The sequence below is a fragment of the Hyperoodon ampullatus genome (genome assembly GCF_949752795.1).
Source record: "Hyperoodon ampullatus genome assembly, chromosome: 10".
In the NCBI taxonomy this organism is placed as follows: Eukaryota; Metazoa; Chordata; class Mammalia; order Artiodactyla; family Ziphiidae; genus Hyperoodon; species Hyperoodon ampullatus.
In genome coordinates, this window is record NC_136923.1 from 36,202,370 (window position 1) to 36,215,783 (window position 13,414).

The following is a 13,414-nucleotide window of genomic DNA, read 5'->3' on the forward strand; positions in this document are numbered from 1 at the left end:
ACTTGAGATTGTTTTTATATATATATATATAATTTTTTTTTTAATCTAACACTGGGAAAACTTGCTGCCCCCAAGGTAGTCTCCAAATCCCCAAAGCTGGCTCAGTTAGGTACAACCCAGACTAAACGCACATTGGACCAAGGGAGATGGCCACATTTCTTACCCAACAAAAGTAATAATTTCACTGCCAACTACCTGTAACAGGCAGAAACATCTTCCACAAAGCTGGCCCTGAATCGTACTTTAAGCGCTCAACATCTACATTCCCGACAGAGCTTGGAGGCAAAGGAAACCACCAGCTCCCTGACACGTACAGCTTTGCAATCCGTATCAGTCTCTGCCCTTTGTTTTGCCATTCACATTAATTGAAAGGTATTTACTACAGATGAAAAATAAGCTTCGTTCAGCTGCCTCTAAACCGATCCCAAAAATAGAGCAATCACTTTGGTACAAATTGGGTCAAATGTTTTTAAAAAAAAAAAACCGGCTCCCTGGCAGGAGGACTGACATGGCATGGGACCTTGCTAAGAGTCAGGGGGAAATCCACAAAGATCTTCCCTTCCCACAGTGAGAAAGGAAATATTTAAAGAGTTAGGCAGAGATTAAACTCGTCTGGCCATGTGACCAGCCAAGTGAACACAAACTTGAATGCTATAAGTTTCAGAATGTTAAGAGGTCAAAGAAATATATGCTGGGTTTTTTAGAAAGGATCGCCAAACTACCACACTGCCCTCTCCCACCCACAAAAGGCCGGTGTTTTAAGAGCTGTCAATAAAAGATCCACGGGGGAGGGACTGCCAGGGGGAGGAAGAGAGATTTATCCATTTCCTATGTTTTATTCCCTCACTTATTAGCTGAGAAATCCAAATGGCCCGACAGTACTTATATTAGTGCCCTGAACTTCCCTGGGAAAAAATAATCAGAATATTAATTGACTTACACATGCAGCTACATTAATTATTCCATGGATCTGAATTAATCTGCCTTTCAGAAAGGTATCTATTTTCTAAGTTTGTTTAATCATGTTCTCTTGAGCTACAAAAAGCAACAAACTGGGTCACCATCCACGTTGTTAAATTTGGTAACAAGGCTGACACCATCTGTGGCCTAGACTGTGATGATCTAGCCCCATTGTGGGGGCTTTTCACTACTTCTGCTTTTCCTTTGAAATGATTGTCTAAAGTCACATGTCTACAACTAAATCACAAGCTATTTAAAATATCCAGTCACACAGATCATCTCTAGCACAGTATAAATATATACTACCAGTAAGTCTTTACATGTGTATCCAACTCCCATTTACAGTTGTACTTTCAGTAGCAGTATCCAAAATTTTTTAAAATTCCCTACACATCAGACTACAAAAGCCCAAATATGAAGAGACATCACACTACATCTGAAATGTGCCGCACATTTTAAATGTAACATGAAATCCTGTACATAAACCATGAAGTCTAAAATCATAAGAGCATAATGTCAACATCTACAGACCCCGGCAGAGCTCTCCCCTCACTAGTTTTGACTTTACAACACTCAGCTAAGAACATCCAGCCCTACTAAAATACAGCTTCAGCATGAGAAACCAAAACCAAATGGAACCAGCTAAAAGAGGGGAAAGCAAAACAATAGGGAGAATTTCCTGTTTATCCGGGACCAGCCCCTCATTCACCTCCTTTCTGCACAGCCTCCACTCATGAAGGACTGATCTTTGCAAAGAGGATGCTGCAGTACCAGAAAAATCCTAAAATGGCTTCTGAATCATCAAGGAAAGATTACAGGATGTCAGAGGTAAAAACAACCCTGGTGATCTTCTCATCCGATCCCCCGAATTGACAGGTGGGTAAATGGCAATGCAAAACAGGTCTGGGAAATGCCCCAAAATACAGCCAGTTGACAGTCCACTGGGACAACTCCCAGTCCCACTCCAGTGCTCTTCAGTGCTTTTTTTTAAACTATATCAACCTTTCCCAAAGGAAGTTCCATGAAACACTGTGATGCACTCTGCCAAAAAAATGTTTAAAGAATCCATGACCAATTACTTTTAGGGACTAGCTGAGTTAAACAAAATGAAACTGGTTTTTTAACTACAGACTTTCCTGGAGCTTTTACTGAGTTAATGTGCACTATAAATCTTTAAGAGAGCAATAAGGTATATGGAAGTATCCCAATTTATTTCACCATAGAATCATTTTATCTTGGAGCATTTCATAGGACCAAGTGGAGGAACTTCAATACTCTACTGTACATTCACCAAATTATGCATTACATGGATTAGTTTTGTTGTGTTCTACTTCTGTAAAAATTAATAGTTCAGGTACAGAAGCTATGATAACTCTCTACTTACCAGAAAAATTAACCACAGTACCCAATAGTACCCACAACTCCCGAATAACACTGGATTAAAAAAAAAAAAAAAGGCTAACATTACGAGGAAAAGAATGGTCGACAAAAAAAACCTATATGGAGAGAAAAGTTATTTTTAAATCTGCTACAAACCTCTTCTATGAAAAGTTCCACATCTATTTATACAAGATTCATGACTTTAAACACTTTCATTCAGTATGAATTTGAGAATACAGGTCAAAAAAAAAAAAACACCGCTGTTGCAAAGCTCCGTGAAACATCACATGCATAGCTGTTAACTTCAACCACCCAGAGAGCCAGCTGCCAGCTTCCAGCTTCAGTATAGAGGTAAATGACAAGCACACATCAGGACAAGCAGCAACTCTAAGGACACTTACCAAGTTATGATTTGTTGAATTAGAATCATCTTCAGGGAATGGGATGTAAATAGCTAAGGCCACACAATTGGCAAAAATAGCCAATAATATAAATATGTCAAATGGTCTGAAAATTTTTGTTAAGGTATATTTGTGTTACACCAACATAAACCATCTCTCTCGTCACACTCCCGATCACACCACTTTTGAACTGCTTTTTAAATGAAAATTTTACCCACAAATCCTTATTCAACTGACTGCTGTGACTACAAGGTTTCCAGCAGGAGTAACAGTTAGTGGTCAACTCACAGGAGATCTTCCTATCAAATGACATCTCCACGCCCTTTTCTTCTGTTGCAAGGATCACGTTACACTCATTCTTCTGTTGGACATTTTATATGAAAACCTAAAAGTACATCCAACCAGGGCACTGTGTGAAACAGGTTTCTACTTCGTGTCATTTTCACAGCAACAAGGGCCTCAGAGAGCTAAATTCCTGGCTGTTGTAGACACAAAGAAAAGCCATCATAAGACAAACCTCTTCCACAAATCCTTGTCACCATGTGTTACAGCCGTTTTCTTGGAGGCTCTTCTTGGCTGGGTCAGTCTGAATCTCCTGTCCGAACTGGGATAGGACAAGTCACCAAGGACCTTCTCCATTCCACCTGTGACCGTCTTATGGCTGTTCCAATCCCTCGCTGTAACAAGCAAGCCAGGCTTCACCTCCCTCCTCCGCTTTCCTTCTTACTAATCAGCGGTTATCACTGTTTTAGATTAGAGCCGGACCGGAGCTCCGTTTATAACGTGTTGTTACTGTGTTCAATTTATAAACAAATTAAATAAAAGGCCATAAGAAATCACCACCAGACACTTTCAGAGTTCGACTTAACATTTCTAAATCTCAGGGGTCTGTCTGGAAGAATCACTCTGAGAGCAGCCTTCAACAGATACTTGCTTAAACCTTCTGGTGTTATTAAGAGACACTGTCAAAACTGGCAATACAAAATTTGACATCTGCCAAAATGACTTTTTCCTCTCTTGGTTTTCAGCCTTTCCAAATGCAAGGTTTCACGAGCACCAATCTAATCTCCAACTCTGGACTTGGTTGTACGACACTGTTTCTCCCATACACTCACCCATAAAAGGCAAGGCCACAGTTTCACTAAACATCTCCAAGTCCTAAAGCTTTGAGGATATGCACAGACCTTCTCTACTCATCCTGATTTCCTTCTGGGAAATCCAAAGATGCTGAAGGAAACGGAGACCCCTCATGTCTCTGGGGATACGTTGAGTTTCATGAAGCCTCAGCCTCTTGAAGACCTTTAACACTCACTGAAATATGGACGTGAAAGACATTATTCCCTTACTAATTTGAGGGGCTTATTTTTAAAGCCAGTTATCCTTCCCTCATAGTTATTCTTTTCATCTAGTATTACAAAATCTCTTATGTAGGGACCCAACTTTAAGGCAGTCCACCTTAAAAAGACTTCAGAATCTCCTTTTCATTTTTCCTTTTGGCAGTTCCTTCCAAAATTTTAAAAGTCAATTGCCCCAGGGCTATCCTATATGGAAACACAGTTACTGTCTCTCCCCTCCCCCACACCACCATTCTGCCTTTTTAATTTCCTGCTACCTAAATGATAAACCAGCAAATCTGAGAAGCACTGATGCTGTTCAGGAAAGCAAACATAAGAGTACTTTTTCTTTATGGTGGTCCAGTTTCAGACTCCAGGTACTGGTGGATCCTAACCCACTGCCACAAGATTCTGACAAGCCAAGCAGAACAGAGCATCAGAGAAACAGATGGGTCTGATCCTAAATATTCCTTCCTCGTTCCCCAAGTGCAGGACACTCTGCTTTGCCTGCATGTAAAGGCAAACAGCAGGTAAAAACTCACTCTCCCAGTGCTGACAGGGCCTGGCACTGCTGGCTTTAGGAGGCTACCCATACCCTGCTCCCTGAACCTGAAGAAAACTGTCATTTGAAAAAAACAAATCATGTATCGTTTCAGGATCTATTCTGCAAACTTCCCCATTTGTAGGGGCGGCTTCTCCCTGCACTGGCAGCCACAGCCCCTAATTCCTGCACACATGTCTGGCAGTGCAGGAACGGGAGTCGGCAGCACCATCCAGGAATTCACTCCGTTCACATAAATTACTATATACAAATTACTGTGCACAAAGAGAAACTACTGTGCACAAACAGCACCAGGCCTCCCACCTCACTCCACATGAAATTAATGACCCCACCGAGAGGCCTCTGCTTACTCAGAGTCACGTCAAGCCAACCTGAGGAGGACGAGATCTTTCTGGCTAAGTACAGTCTGTGCCTCTGACTGCTGCCATGCCACTTGAGGGACACCCTGTGGAGCCGGCTCCCTCCTGGGCCGACACCAGTGTTCGTCCTCAGACTCAGAAAGAACCTAAAGAGAAAACACATCCACACAACCCCAGCCATGTGACAGACACCGCAACTCCCTCCGGAGAGGAGACATCTGTTCTAAAAAGGAAAAAGCACATGAAAACCCCTCAAATCCTACACTTGGCTACTCTCTCCAAAACCTTTCTAGACAGTTACCTCATTTTAACTCTCTGAGAGCACAGAAAGTAGCCAGCTAAGACAGCTAAGGCAGAGCCAGCTAATGCAAAGAGCTGCCTAGCTAGGCACTCAAATGATACAGGGGTTTCAGCTCCACTTTCTAGCCCGGGTCACCAACCCCCTCCCTTTGTAGCATGACCGCCCCTCCCCTCCCCTCAGCCTCCATGGGGAAGCCCTTTATTCATACTCCTTCCCATGCTTAGGAACTGCTCTAAGGCCCAGGTCAACTCCGAATATACTTCTGGGAGAAGGAAATGCTGTGTTTTACCCAAACCGATGAACCATCTGACTAATTAGAAAGCCATTTGCTCAGAAAGAAAGGCCTCAGTCAACCTTTTCTGAAGGGTGGCGGGCACTGGAACCTGGCCTCCAGGTTTAGCGGAGGGAGTGAGCAGGCAGTACACCCTAGTTTTCCAAGATCTGGGCCCTAACCACCCTCCTGGGGCAGTTGGAGTTCAGTTTTAAAAATACAAAGGAGACACCCAGAAATGTAACTCCAGTCCAAGGACACAGACGGAGTTTTTTTATAAAGGCAGCAACTGCAAATTCCTCCACTGAGAGGGCTGTGCTCTAACCCACACGGGCGCTGAAAGAAGAGGCACACACAAACCTCTCCCTTCACATGCTCCCTCACACTCACGTTTCAAATGCTGTTTTGGAACTTGTCAAAAGGAAATTCCAGGAAGTCATAGCATTGATGAGCAAATTGCTCCCTCCCTATGAAGCAAGTGTTCATATTTGTAGCTACCTGAACAATCAGACTCACCAAATGTCAGATCTACAAGCCATCTTAGCATTAATTGGAGTTTCCGAGGCAAATTCCAAACGTCAAAATGAGAAGATTCCACTAAAGGTCAAAAATGTATTTATTTCTAGTACAGTTTTTTTTTTAAATCAGCATACCTTATTTGCAATAGGTTCAATGCATACCACTGCCAAAAAACAATGGTGCATTTAAACTAACCATCTAGTGTCAAATGACCAAAAGTTAATTTCATATTTTCATTATCTACCACTTTGAAGTTTCAGGTTGTCACTCCCTCCCCCACCACTACACACACACACACACACACACACACACACAGAGTAGCCTATACTTACCCAGAGAGATACCCCTCTGCACCCAGAGGAGATAGGAAATTATATACCATGAAACCCTCTACACACAACTTCTTCTGTTGCTCACATTCGAAAATGCTATCACTTTGTAAGTGCCATTTCAGAAAGCAAATCCTTTTAAAGAACAGATGGTAAAAGAGAAAACGAGAAAGCATTCCCCCAAAAAAGGATACTTCCATTCCACTATACTAATGCAGGCTCTTCGGATGGGGTTATTGAGTGACAAACAGAAAAGGGCGCGGGCAGGTCGGCTGTTGGACGAGTTACCCTGTTTTTTGCTCTTGGCGTATTGCTGACGTTTTCTTTGGGAGAGAGATCCTACAGGTGCGGGTGCAGAGGTGCTCATAGTTTGGGCAGCCTTGGCCTGTCTAGCAGCGTCGATCGCGGCTTGCCAAGACAGGACGGTTTGCTTGGATCTATTCGGCTGAGAAGTTGGTCCTTCACCAGAAAGAGGGAGCCTGGTGCCTCTTGCATAGTTTGCCTCTGGGAAGAAGGAGAAAAAGGAAAATTAAAAAACAAAACAAAACAATGAGAATCCAGTGTCAGAAGAAAGCTAAAGTGGTTTCCCATCAAGAACAGTAGGGAAATCATCCCCATGTTTCCATTTGAAACCTCATGTCCTATTTTTCAGAAACAGGGTTTGGCCAGCAAGAATAGCAAGAAAAGTCCACAAGCCCTGCCCAAAGTGTCAGTAACACAGGACCACTGCTGCATCACGCTCAATGGGTTAGTAACTCCCTACATCCGTGTCTTCACAAGGAGTCTTTCAGCGCATTCCTTCAGACAAACTGAGGTCATTCCCACGTTTATTTCAAATCTTTTCTGACTTTTAAAACCCATGTATCTCTAATGAGTTAACAGATACATACAACAGCTTTTCTTCAAAATAACTACCATCACACACACACAAAAAAAGCAGTGGCAATAATTCAACAGTCTTAATCATTTTCAGGGTGTTACTCCAACATCTTTCCAGAGCCACCAATGCATTTTTTTCAGCATGGAAAAAAAATCCTCCACTGGCACCAGGGCAATACCAAAAGCCCCATAACCAATACTTAGATTATGCACTGACACTTCCTCCAAATGAAAATTCATGATGCTTGGGACTCATTTCCTCCACAGTCTTTGGAAAACAGAAAACATCTTTAGGGCTTTTTGGCATTTTAAATTGCAGCTGCAGCAGCCAAGCCAGCATCCGAAGAAACAGACAAGGCAGGCAGCCTGCACCCTTACACCTAGGATAGACAGGCTGGGTTATGCCAGGGGCCCTCAAGGCCTAAACAGGAATCACCTCAGTGTAGGCTGGTATCCAAGTGCACACAGGGTAGAACCCCAAGACGGTTCCATGTGCAAAGCCCTCTCCAGCCTGGGGTCAGGCCAAGACCCAGGCAGGTCTCCCTGGCACCTGCCTGCCTCTGGTCACAACCTCCTTACTGAGACAGAAGTCAAAGTGAGCGTGGTGGCAGAGGTAGAGGGATGGGCGTTTGCAAAACCAATTCTTGTTCAGTACAAAGCAAGGAAGAGTCAAAGCGAGCACACGTCTGCCTGGCCAGCAGCCTGAGAGGGGGCCGCGGGGTTGGGCAGCAGACGGTCTGAGCCAGGGGAGAAGTCGCCCCAAGTCTTCCCTTGGGGAGCGCTCATCGGGAAGGCTGCGAGCCCATGGAGGGTTGTGGGGGACTCCAGTGACCTCCAAGCAGGAGTGAAGAGGGCTGGACAGGAGCTGCGCCCCCTTCCCTCGACCCAGCCGGGCCGGCATGGTAACTGCACGTGGCCGGGCTGGGGCGCAGAGCCTCACAGCGGCAGCGACTCTCCGGGCATTGCTAGGTTACCGACGTGTGCACAGCGGCGCTGCGAGCGGGAATACGCGTTCCACCCGACCCCCTGGCCGGCGACTCCGAGACCCAGCCTCCCTCTCAAGGGTAGGGGGATGCTTCACCCACCGGCGAGAAGGTTGAAACCTGGCAATCCTAGAATTTTCCGGATGCCACCAGAGACCTTCTTCCTAATTAACCAGGGGCCGGGGAAGGAGGTGAAGAGGCTGGAAAGGGGGCTCCGGCTGAAGACTCATAGCCACCCCCTTTCCATCGCTCGGGAGCGTTGGAGGAAAGTTGAGCCCGAGGACACTGAAGCCGAATCACCTCGGCTCGCCGCCCCTCCGGCGGCACAGTACTCCAAGGACTCCACGGCCGCCCCCAACCCCACAAATGCAGAATTAGCTCTGACATTCAAGGCCTGAAGGGGAGAACGGAGTGGCTGTCACGCATCTCCCCTTTCTATGTAGATGACACCGAGCTAGAAGCATCCTCTCCAACCCCCTCAACCCACCAGCGCATCAGAGATGGGAGGGGGGTGAGAAGGAAGAGGGGGGTGGGAATAGGAGGACCATGACAAGGATTAGATTTGGCAGCGGGTGCCCAGGCTCTGGCTGCTCACCGTTCGCGTGGTCCGCTTGCTGCTGCCGTTGATGCTGCATTTTTTTCATCATCATCATCATCATCATCCACGAACATTTATTGAGCGCCTACTGTGTGCAGGGCACTGTGTTAGGCGTTGGGGCGGGGGAGGAACGGGTAAGGGGGTGACCGATAGGTAGGAGCCGCGATCCCTGCCCTTATTCAAGCTTCAGCAGGGGGTGGGGAGGGACGAGGACAGATAACAGAAAATAAGAATAATTTATAAAAACCGCTGGCCACCCACGCTCCCTCTTTTTCAAAATCGGAGCAAAATAAACTTTTTTTAAAAAAAATAAGATCGGATGTATATATTATCTTGATAATATATACATGTAATTTTTTGCTGCAAAGGAGAATTGGCTTGGTCCCCCCCTCTAGCGGAGGGACGCCGCGAGGATGCCGGCCCGGCCGCCGGGGCCGCTCGGCGCGCCCCCCATGCCCGCCCGCTCGCCCGCCGCGGTGCCCGGTGCCCGGTGCCCGCCGCCGCCGCCGCCGCCCGCGCCGCCGCTGGCTCGCGACCGCGGGCAGCCGGAGCTCACATCCGGGGACGGAGGCGCTCGCTCGCTAGCTCCGCGCCCGCCGCGCCGCGCCGCGCCGCACGCCGGCTTCGCCCTGGCGACGCTGCGCGCCCGCCGCCGCGTCCCCCTCCTCCCCCCGCCCGCCCCGGGCCTCCCACGGGCCGCGCCGCGCCCCGGCGATCGGAGGCCGACCCGCGGCTCCCCCCGCACGGCCCGCGCGGTCGGGGTAGCCGCCGCGTGGGACTCGAGGGCCCGCCACCCCGGCCAGGCTCGGCTGACCCGCGGGCGCCGAAGGGTTAAGCGCGCTCCAGTCGCGGGCCTCCCGCTTAACCCCCTCGGTACCGCGGCGTGCTCTCCCCTTCCCCCCGGCGGGGCCCGCGGATCGCTCGGAGGCCGGGTGCGGATTAACCGCTCCTCCCCCGGCATTTCTTCGGGGAGGGGGCCGGGGGACGCTTAGGCTCCCGCGGCTGGCCTCGGCTGTCGGCGTCGTCCTCCCCCGGAGCACACCTGGAGGAGGCCCCGCCCCCTGGGAGCACAGGTGCCGGCGGGCGGTTGTCGCTCGGTTGGCGAAGGGCTCTGCCCGGCTCCCAAACTAATTCGGAGCCGGGCAGGAGCACCCCCCCACACACTTTTCCTCCGCTCTTTCCGATTGCGGGGGGGATGGGGGAGCCCGGCTGTCTGGAGAGCACTCGCCGCCCCAGGTAACAGCACCTTTAGATCTAACCTGGTTTCCAGAGTGTCCCTCATCCCACCCCACCCAACGCTGGGTCTGGCGCCGCTGTGGGCTCTAAGATGGTTGGGGGAAGGGGAGGACATCTCTCTTTCCCACTCCCTCCCTCCCTCTCCACCCCCACGTGTGTTAGGAGGCAGGTACTGGGAAGTAAAAGCCGAGGTCTTGCAAACTGCTTGTGTCTCGTAAAAAGAACAGGCAGTGCTGCTAGAAACTGCAGACTCCCGTTTGGGAGCTGAGGAGAGGAGTTTGTTTTACGATACCTTCACTGCCTCATTTTGGGGGTTGGGGGTTTTTGCAAACGGCAGTTCCCGTCTGGAGGGGAAGCTACTGTCTCTAGTGCATGACTGATATTTCCCATTTAGCGTTGTGCTGGTTGTTGAATAAGGACGTCTGCTTTGTTACTTCAGAAGATTCGATTTATTTGCTTTTCTGATCTGCATGTTCCTACAGCGTTTTAGAATGCTTGAGAACAAAGTCTTTAAAGCGAAAATAAAGCAAAAAGCTCAGCGTGAACTAGGAAATTAAGGGAAGGTGCTCCTTGACCAAAGAAGGCACGCTGGGCACCCTCAATTGTTGAGAGCCATCTGGGGAGAGAGAGGAGGGTACCAAACAGACGTTCCAGGGGCCTTCCAGAGAGGGGCACCGGGACTAGATGGATGGAAACAACCAACTTCCTTGTCCTTTTCTTTTTTTGCTTTGTTTTTGGAGGGGAGAAGAGGCAAGGAAAGAGCCCTGAGGCCTAGTTAGTAATATTTATAAAGCTGGCCTGGGCCACCTCAACCGAGGCTGATTCTGAGCCCAAATCTGAAGGGACAGAAGCCGGTTCCCTTCAGAGAGTTTCCCATCCATGGACCCCTGAGTCCTGAAGCATGTTTAAAATTCACAAGTACACTTGTCACTTTCAGAACTCTAGGTCTAAAGCTTTGCCTCTTGAGACCTACTCTGGAAAACCCCACCCTAATATTTGCTCACAATTCAGCCAGCATTCACAAGGCACCCGTTAAGAACAGGGTCTAGGCTAGGTGTTGTGAGGATAAATCTATGGCACAGACCCTCCGTCAAGGACATACACTCTAGCAAAGGAAGAAAAGAGTGTGTGTATCTCTAATAATATTTGGAACATAGGAGCTATAACAGGTATGAAGAAAGTGTTATGCAAGCATCAAAGAGATTGATAATAGAGGGATTCTGAGATATTTTCACAAAAGAGATGGCATTTTAACTGATTGTTAAAAACTGACAGGGAGGGGAAAAGGGAGGGATAAGTAGGTGGAGGACAGGGCGATTTTAGGGCAATGAAGCTATTCTGTAATACTGTAATGGTGGCTATAGGACATTATTCTTATGCATTTGTCAAAACCCATAGTAGTGTACAACACAGGGTGAACCCTAGTGTAAACTATGGACTTTAGTTAAGAATAATGTATCAATACTGGTTTATCAGTTGTAACAAATGGACCACACTAATGCAAGATGTTAATGAAAGGAGAAACTGTTGGGGGAGACAGTTTATGGGAACTCTACATTCTATGCAATCTTTCTGTAAACCTAAAAATGCCCTTAAAAATAAAGTCTATTAAAAACAGGTGATTAATTTTATAGTGCATAAATGGGGTAAGAGGAATGAGCTTTGGGGGAAAGAGTGAAGGCAAGGGAGACTGCTGTGCAGGACAGGATGTGTTTGAAAATTAGCAGGAGTGCAGAGCAGCTGAGGCGCAGGCTGCTGGGCTGGGGAAGGAAGGCTGTGATGGCCAACGAAACGTCAGTGAAGGAAGCCTTGCTGGCTTGCTAAAAAGACCAGATTTATCTTTTCTGCAGTGGGAGCCAGTGAAGGTGTTTAAGCTGAGAAGTGACAAAATTAAATTGTGACTTGGGTCTCCCAGTTTTACACTTTAGATCTTAATGAGTTTATGGAATTAGAATTTTTAACATTTTTCCATCCCAGCTTCTGAATCCCGTCTTTGCCCTGTCTCCAGGAAGCTTTTTTTTTTTTTTTTTTTTTTGAGGGCCTTAATTCAGCTTAGCACTGAATGCTTTGGCCCATTGGGTAATTTAAATACTTATATTCCCATGATAATGTGAATTACTGAATAAATAAATAATAATAGCTAATATTTTTTAAAGGCCTCCTATGTGTCAGGCGCAAAAATAGGCACTTTACATGTATTACCTCATGTAATTCTCATAACGAGGCTATGAGACAGGTACTATTAAACTATTAATACCCTCATTTTACATATGACAAAACCAAGACACCGAGGAGTTAAGTAAACTGCCCAAAACCACACACAATTATTTAGTAGCTGAAACAATAAAACACGAGGAAAGGCTAGAATAAAAGATTTCACCTCTAAATCAGCCACACATGATAAGACCCAATTATGTCACTAACACACTACTGTGGAGTTTTAATCCCTAGGCCTTTATATATAAAACACTGCCATTTAAAGGCTCCATGCTGGCATTCTAGACGTGGTGACCTGTGTGAACTTCATTCCAAAAACCTTGCTGATACCCCAGTCCAGAGCCTCACCACCTCACACCCCTGGGCCATTAACTAGATGCCCCATCTCCATTCCTTCTCCCACAAATAGCCCATCTTTGGCTCAAAAAACACCATGTCACTTACCTAACCAAAAAAAAAAAAAGCTTGTTCTTCCTTCCTTCCAAGTCCAGTCTAAACTCCTCTAACCAGCTTTCAACCTTATCGTTTCACACCATTCACCTTCACCATGGTCAGCAGCCTCCTCATTAGGCCATGAACATGCTGTGCTCATTCCTGACTCTGCCCTGGCTTGTGTTTATTTGCTGACCCAAAATCCTGCCTTGCTGACCTCTAACTAAACCCTCCCCATTTAACGAGTCCCCTGCAAGTCCTTGCCTCCTCCCAGGAGCCTGCTCAGATTTCTCCAGCGACCGCAAACACGCGCGTGCCCTGGCTCCCATCTCCCCTTCCCTAAAGGCCTACAGCACCTGGTTATTCCTTTGATTACATACCTTCTTGTGTCTCGTTTGATTGCTTTTTGGCTATAAATCCTGTCTCTCCAAGCACAGTTCAGGTCCTTAAGCAAGGGTCACCTCCTTAGCCCCCTTTCCCCCACTGCCAAGTGTTCTTCTCACAGCAGGCACTAAATACTCCGATTAATCTGCACAGGATCATAAAAGCCCAAAGATATCGGTAGAAATTGTCAGCTAATATTTACAAAAATCCCATAAAGTTTATGGCAGGACACTTGGCCTTTAGATTGGAAAAAATATAAACAGAGGGAA

At 47.0% G+C, this 13,414-nt stretch overlaps 1 protein-coding gene across 5 annotated transcripts in view; it reads right to left on the reverse strand.

The window, feature by feature from the left end:
* The window catches only part of CACNA1D (calcium voltage-gated channel subunit alpha1 D), a gene marked incomplete at both ends in the record, with an annotated part of 464,657 nt that overhangs the window by 326,342 nt on the left and 124,901 nt on the right, over positions 1 to 13,414 (reverse strand). For 4 of the 5 annotated variants that reach the window (XM_079713184.1, XM_079713182.1, XM_079713185.1 and 1 more), the window contains 3 exons: positions 2,742 to 2,847; positions 6,611 to 6,920; positions 8,874 to 8,940. In XM_079713184.1, coding sequence (XP_079569310.1) covers positions 2,742 to 2,847; positions 6,611 to 6,920; positions 8,874 to 8,940 — 483 coding nt within the window. Of the gene's footprint in view, positions 1 to 2,741; positions 2,848 to 6,610; positions 6,921 to 8,873; positions 8,941 to 13,414 lie in introns of those variants that run through there. The other variant, XM_079713181.1, reaches the window with a different exon arrangement.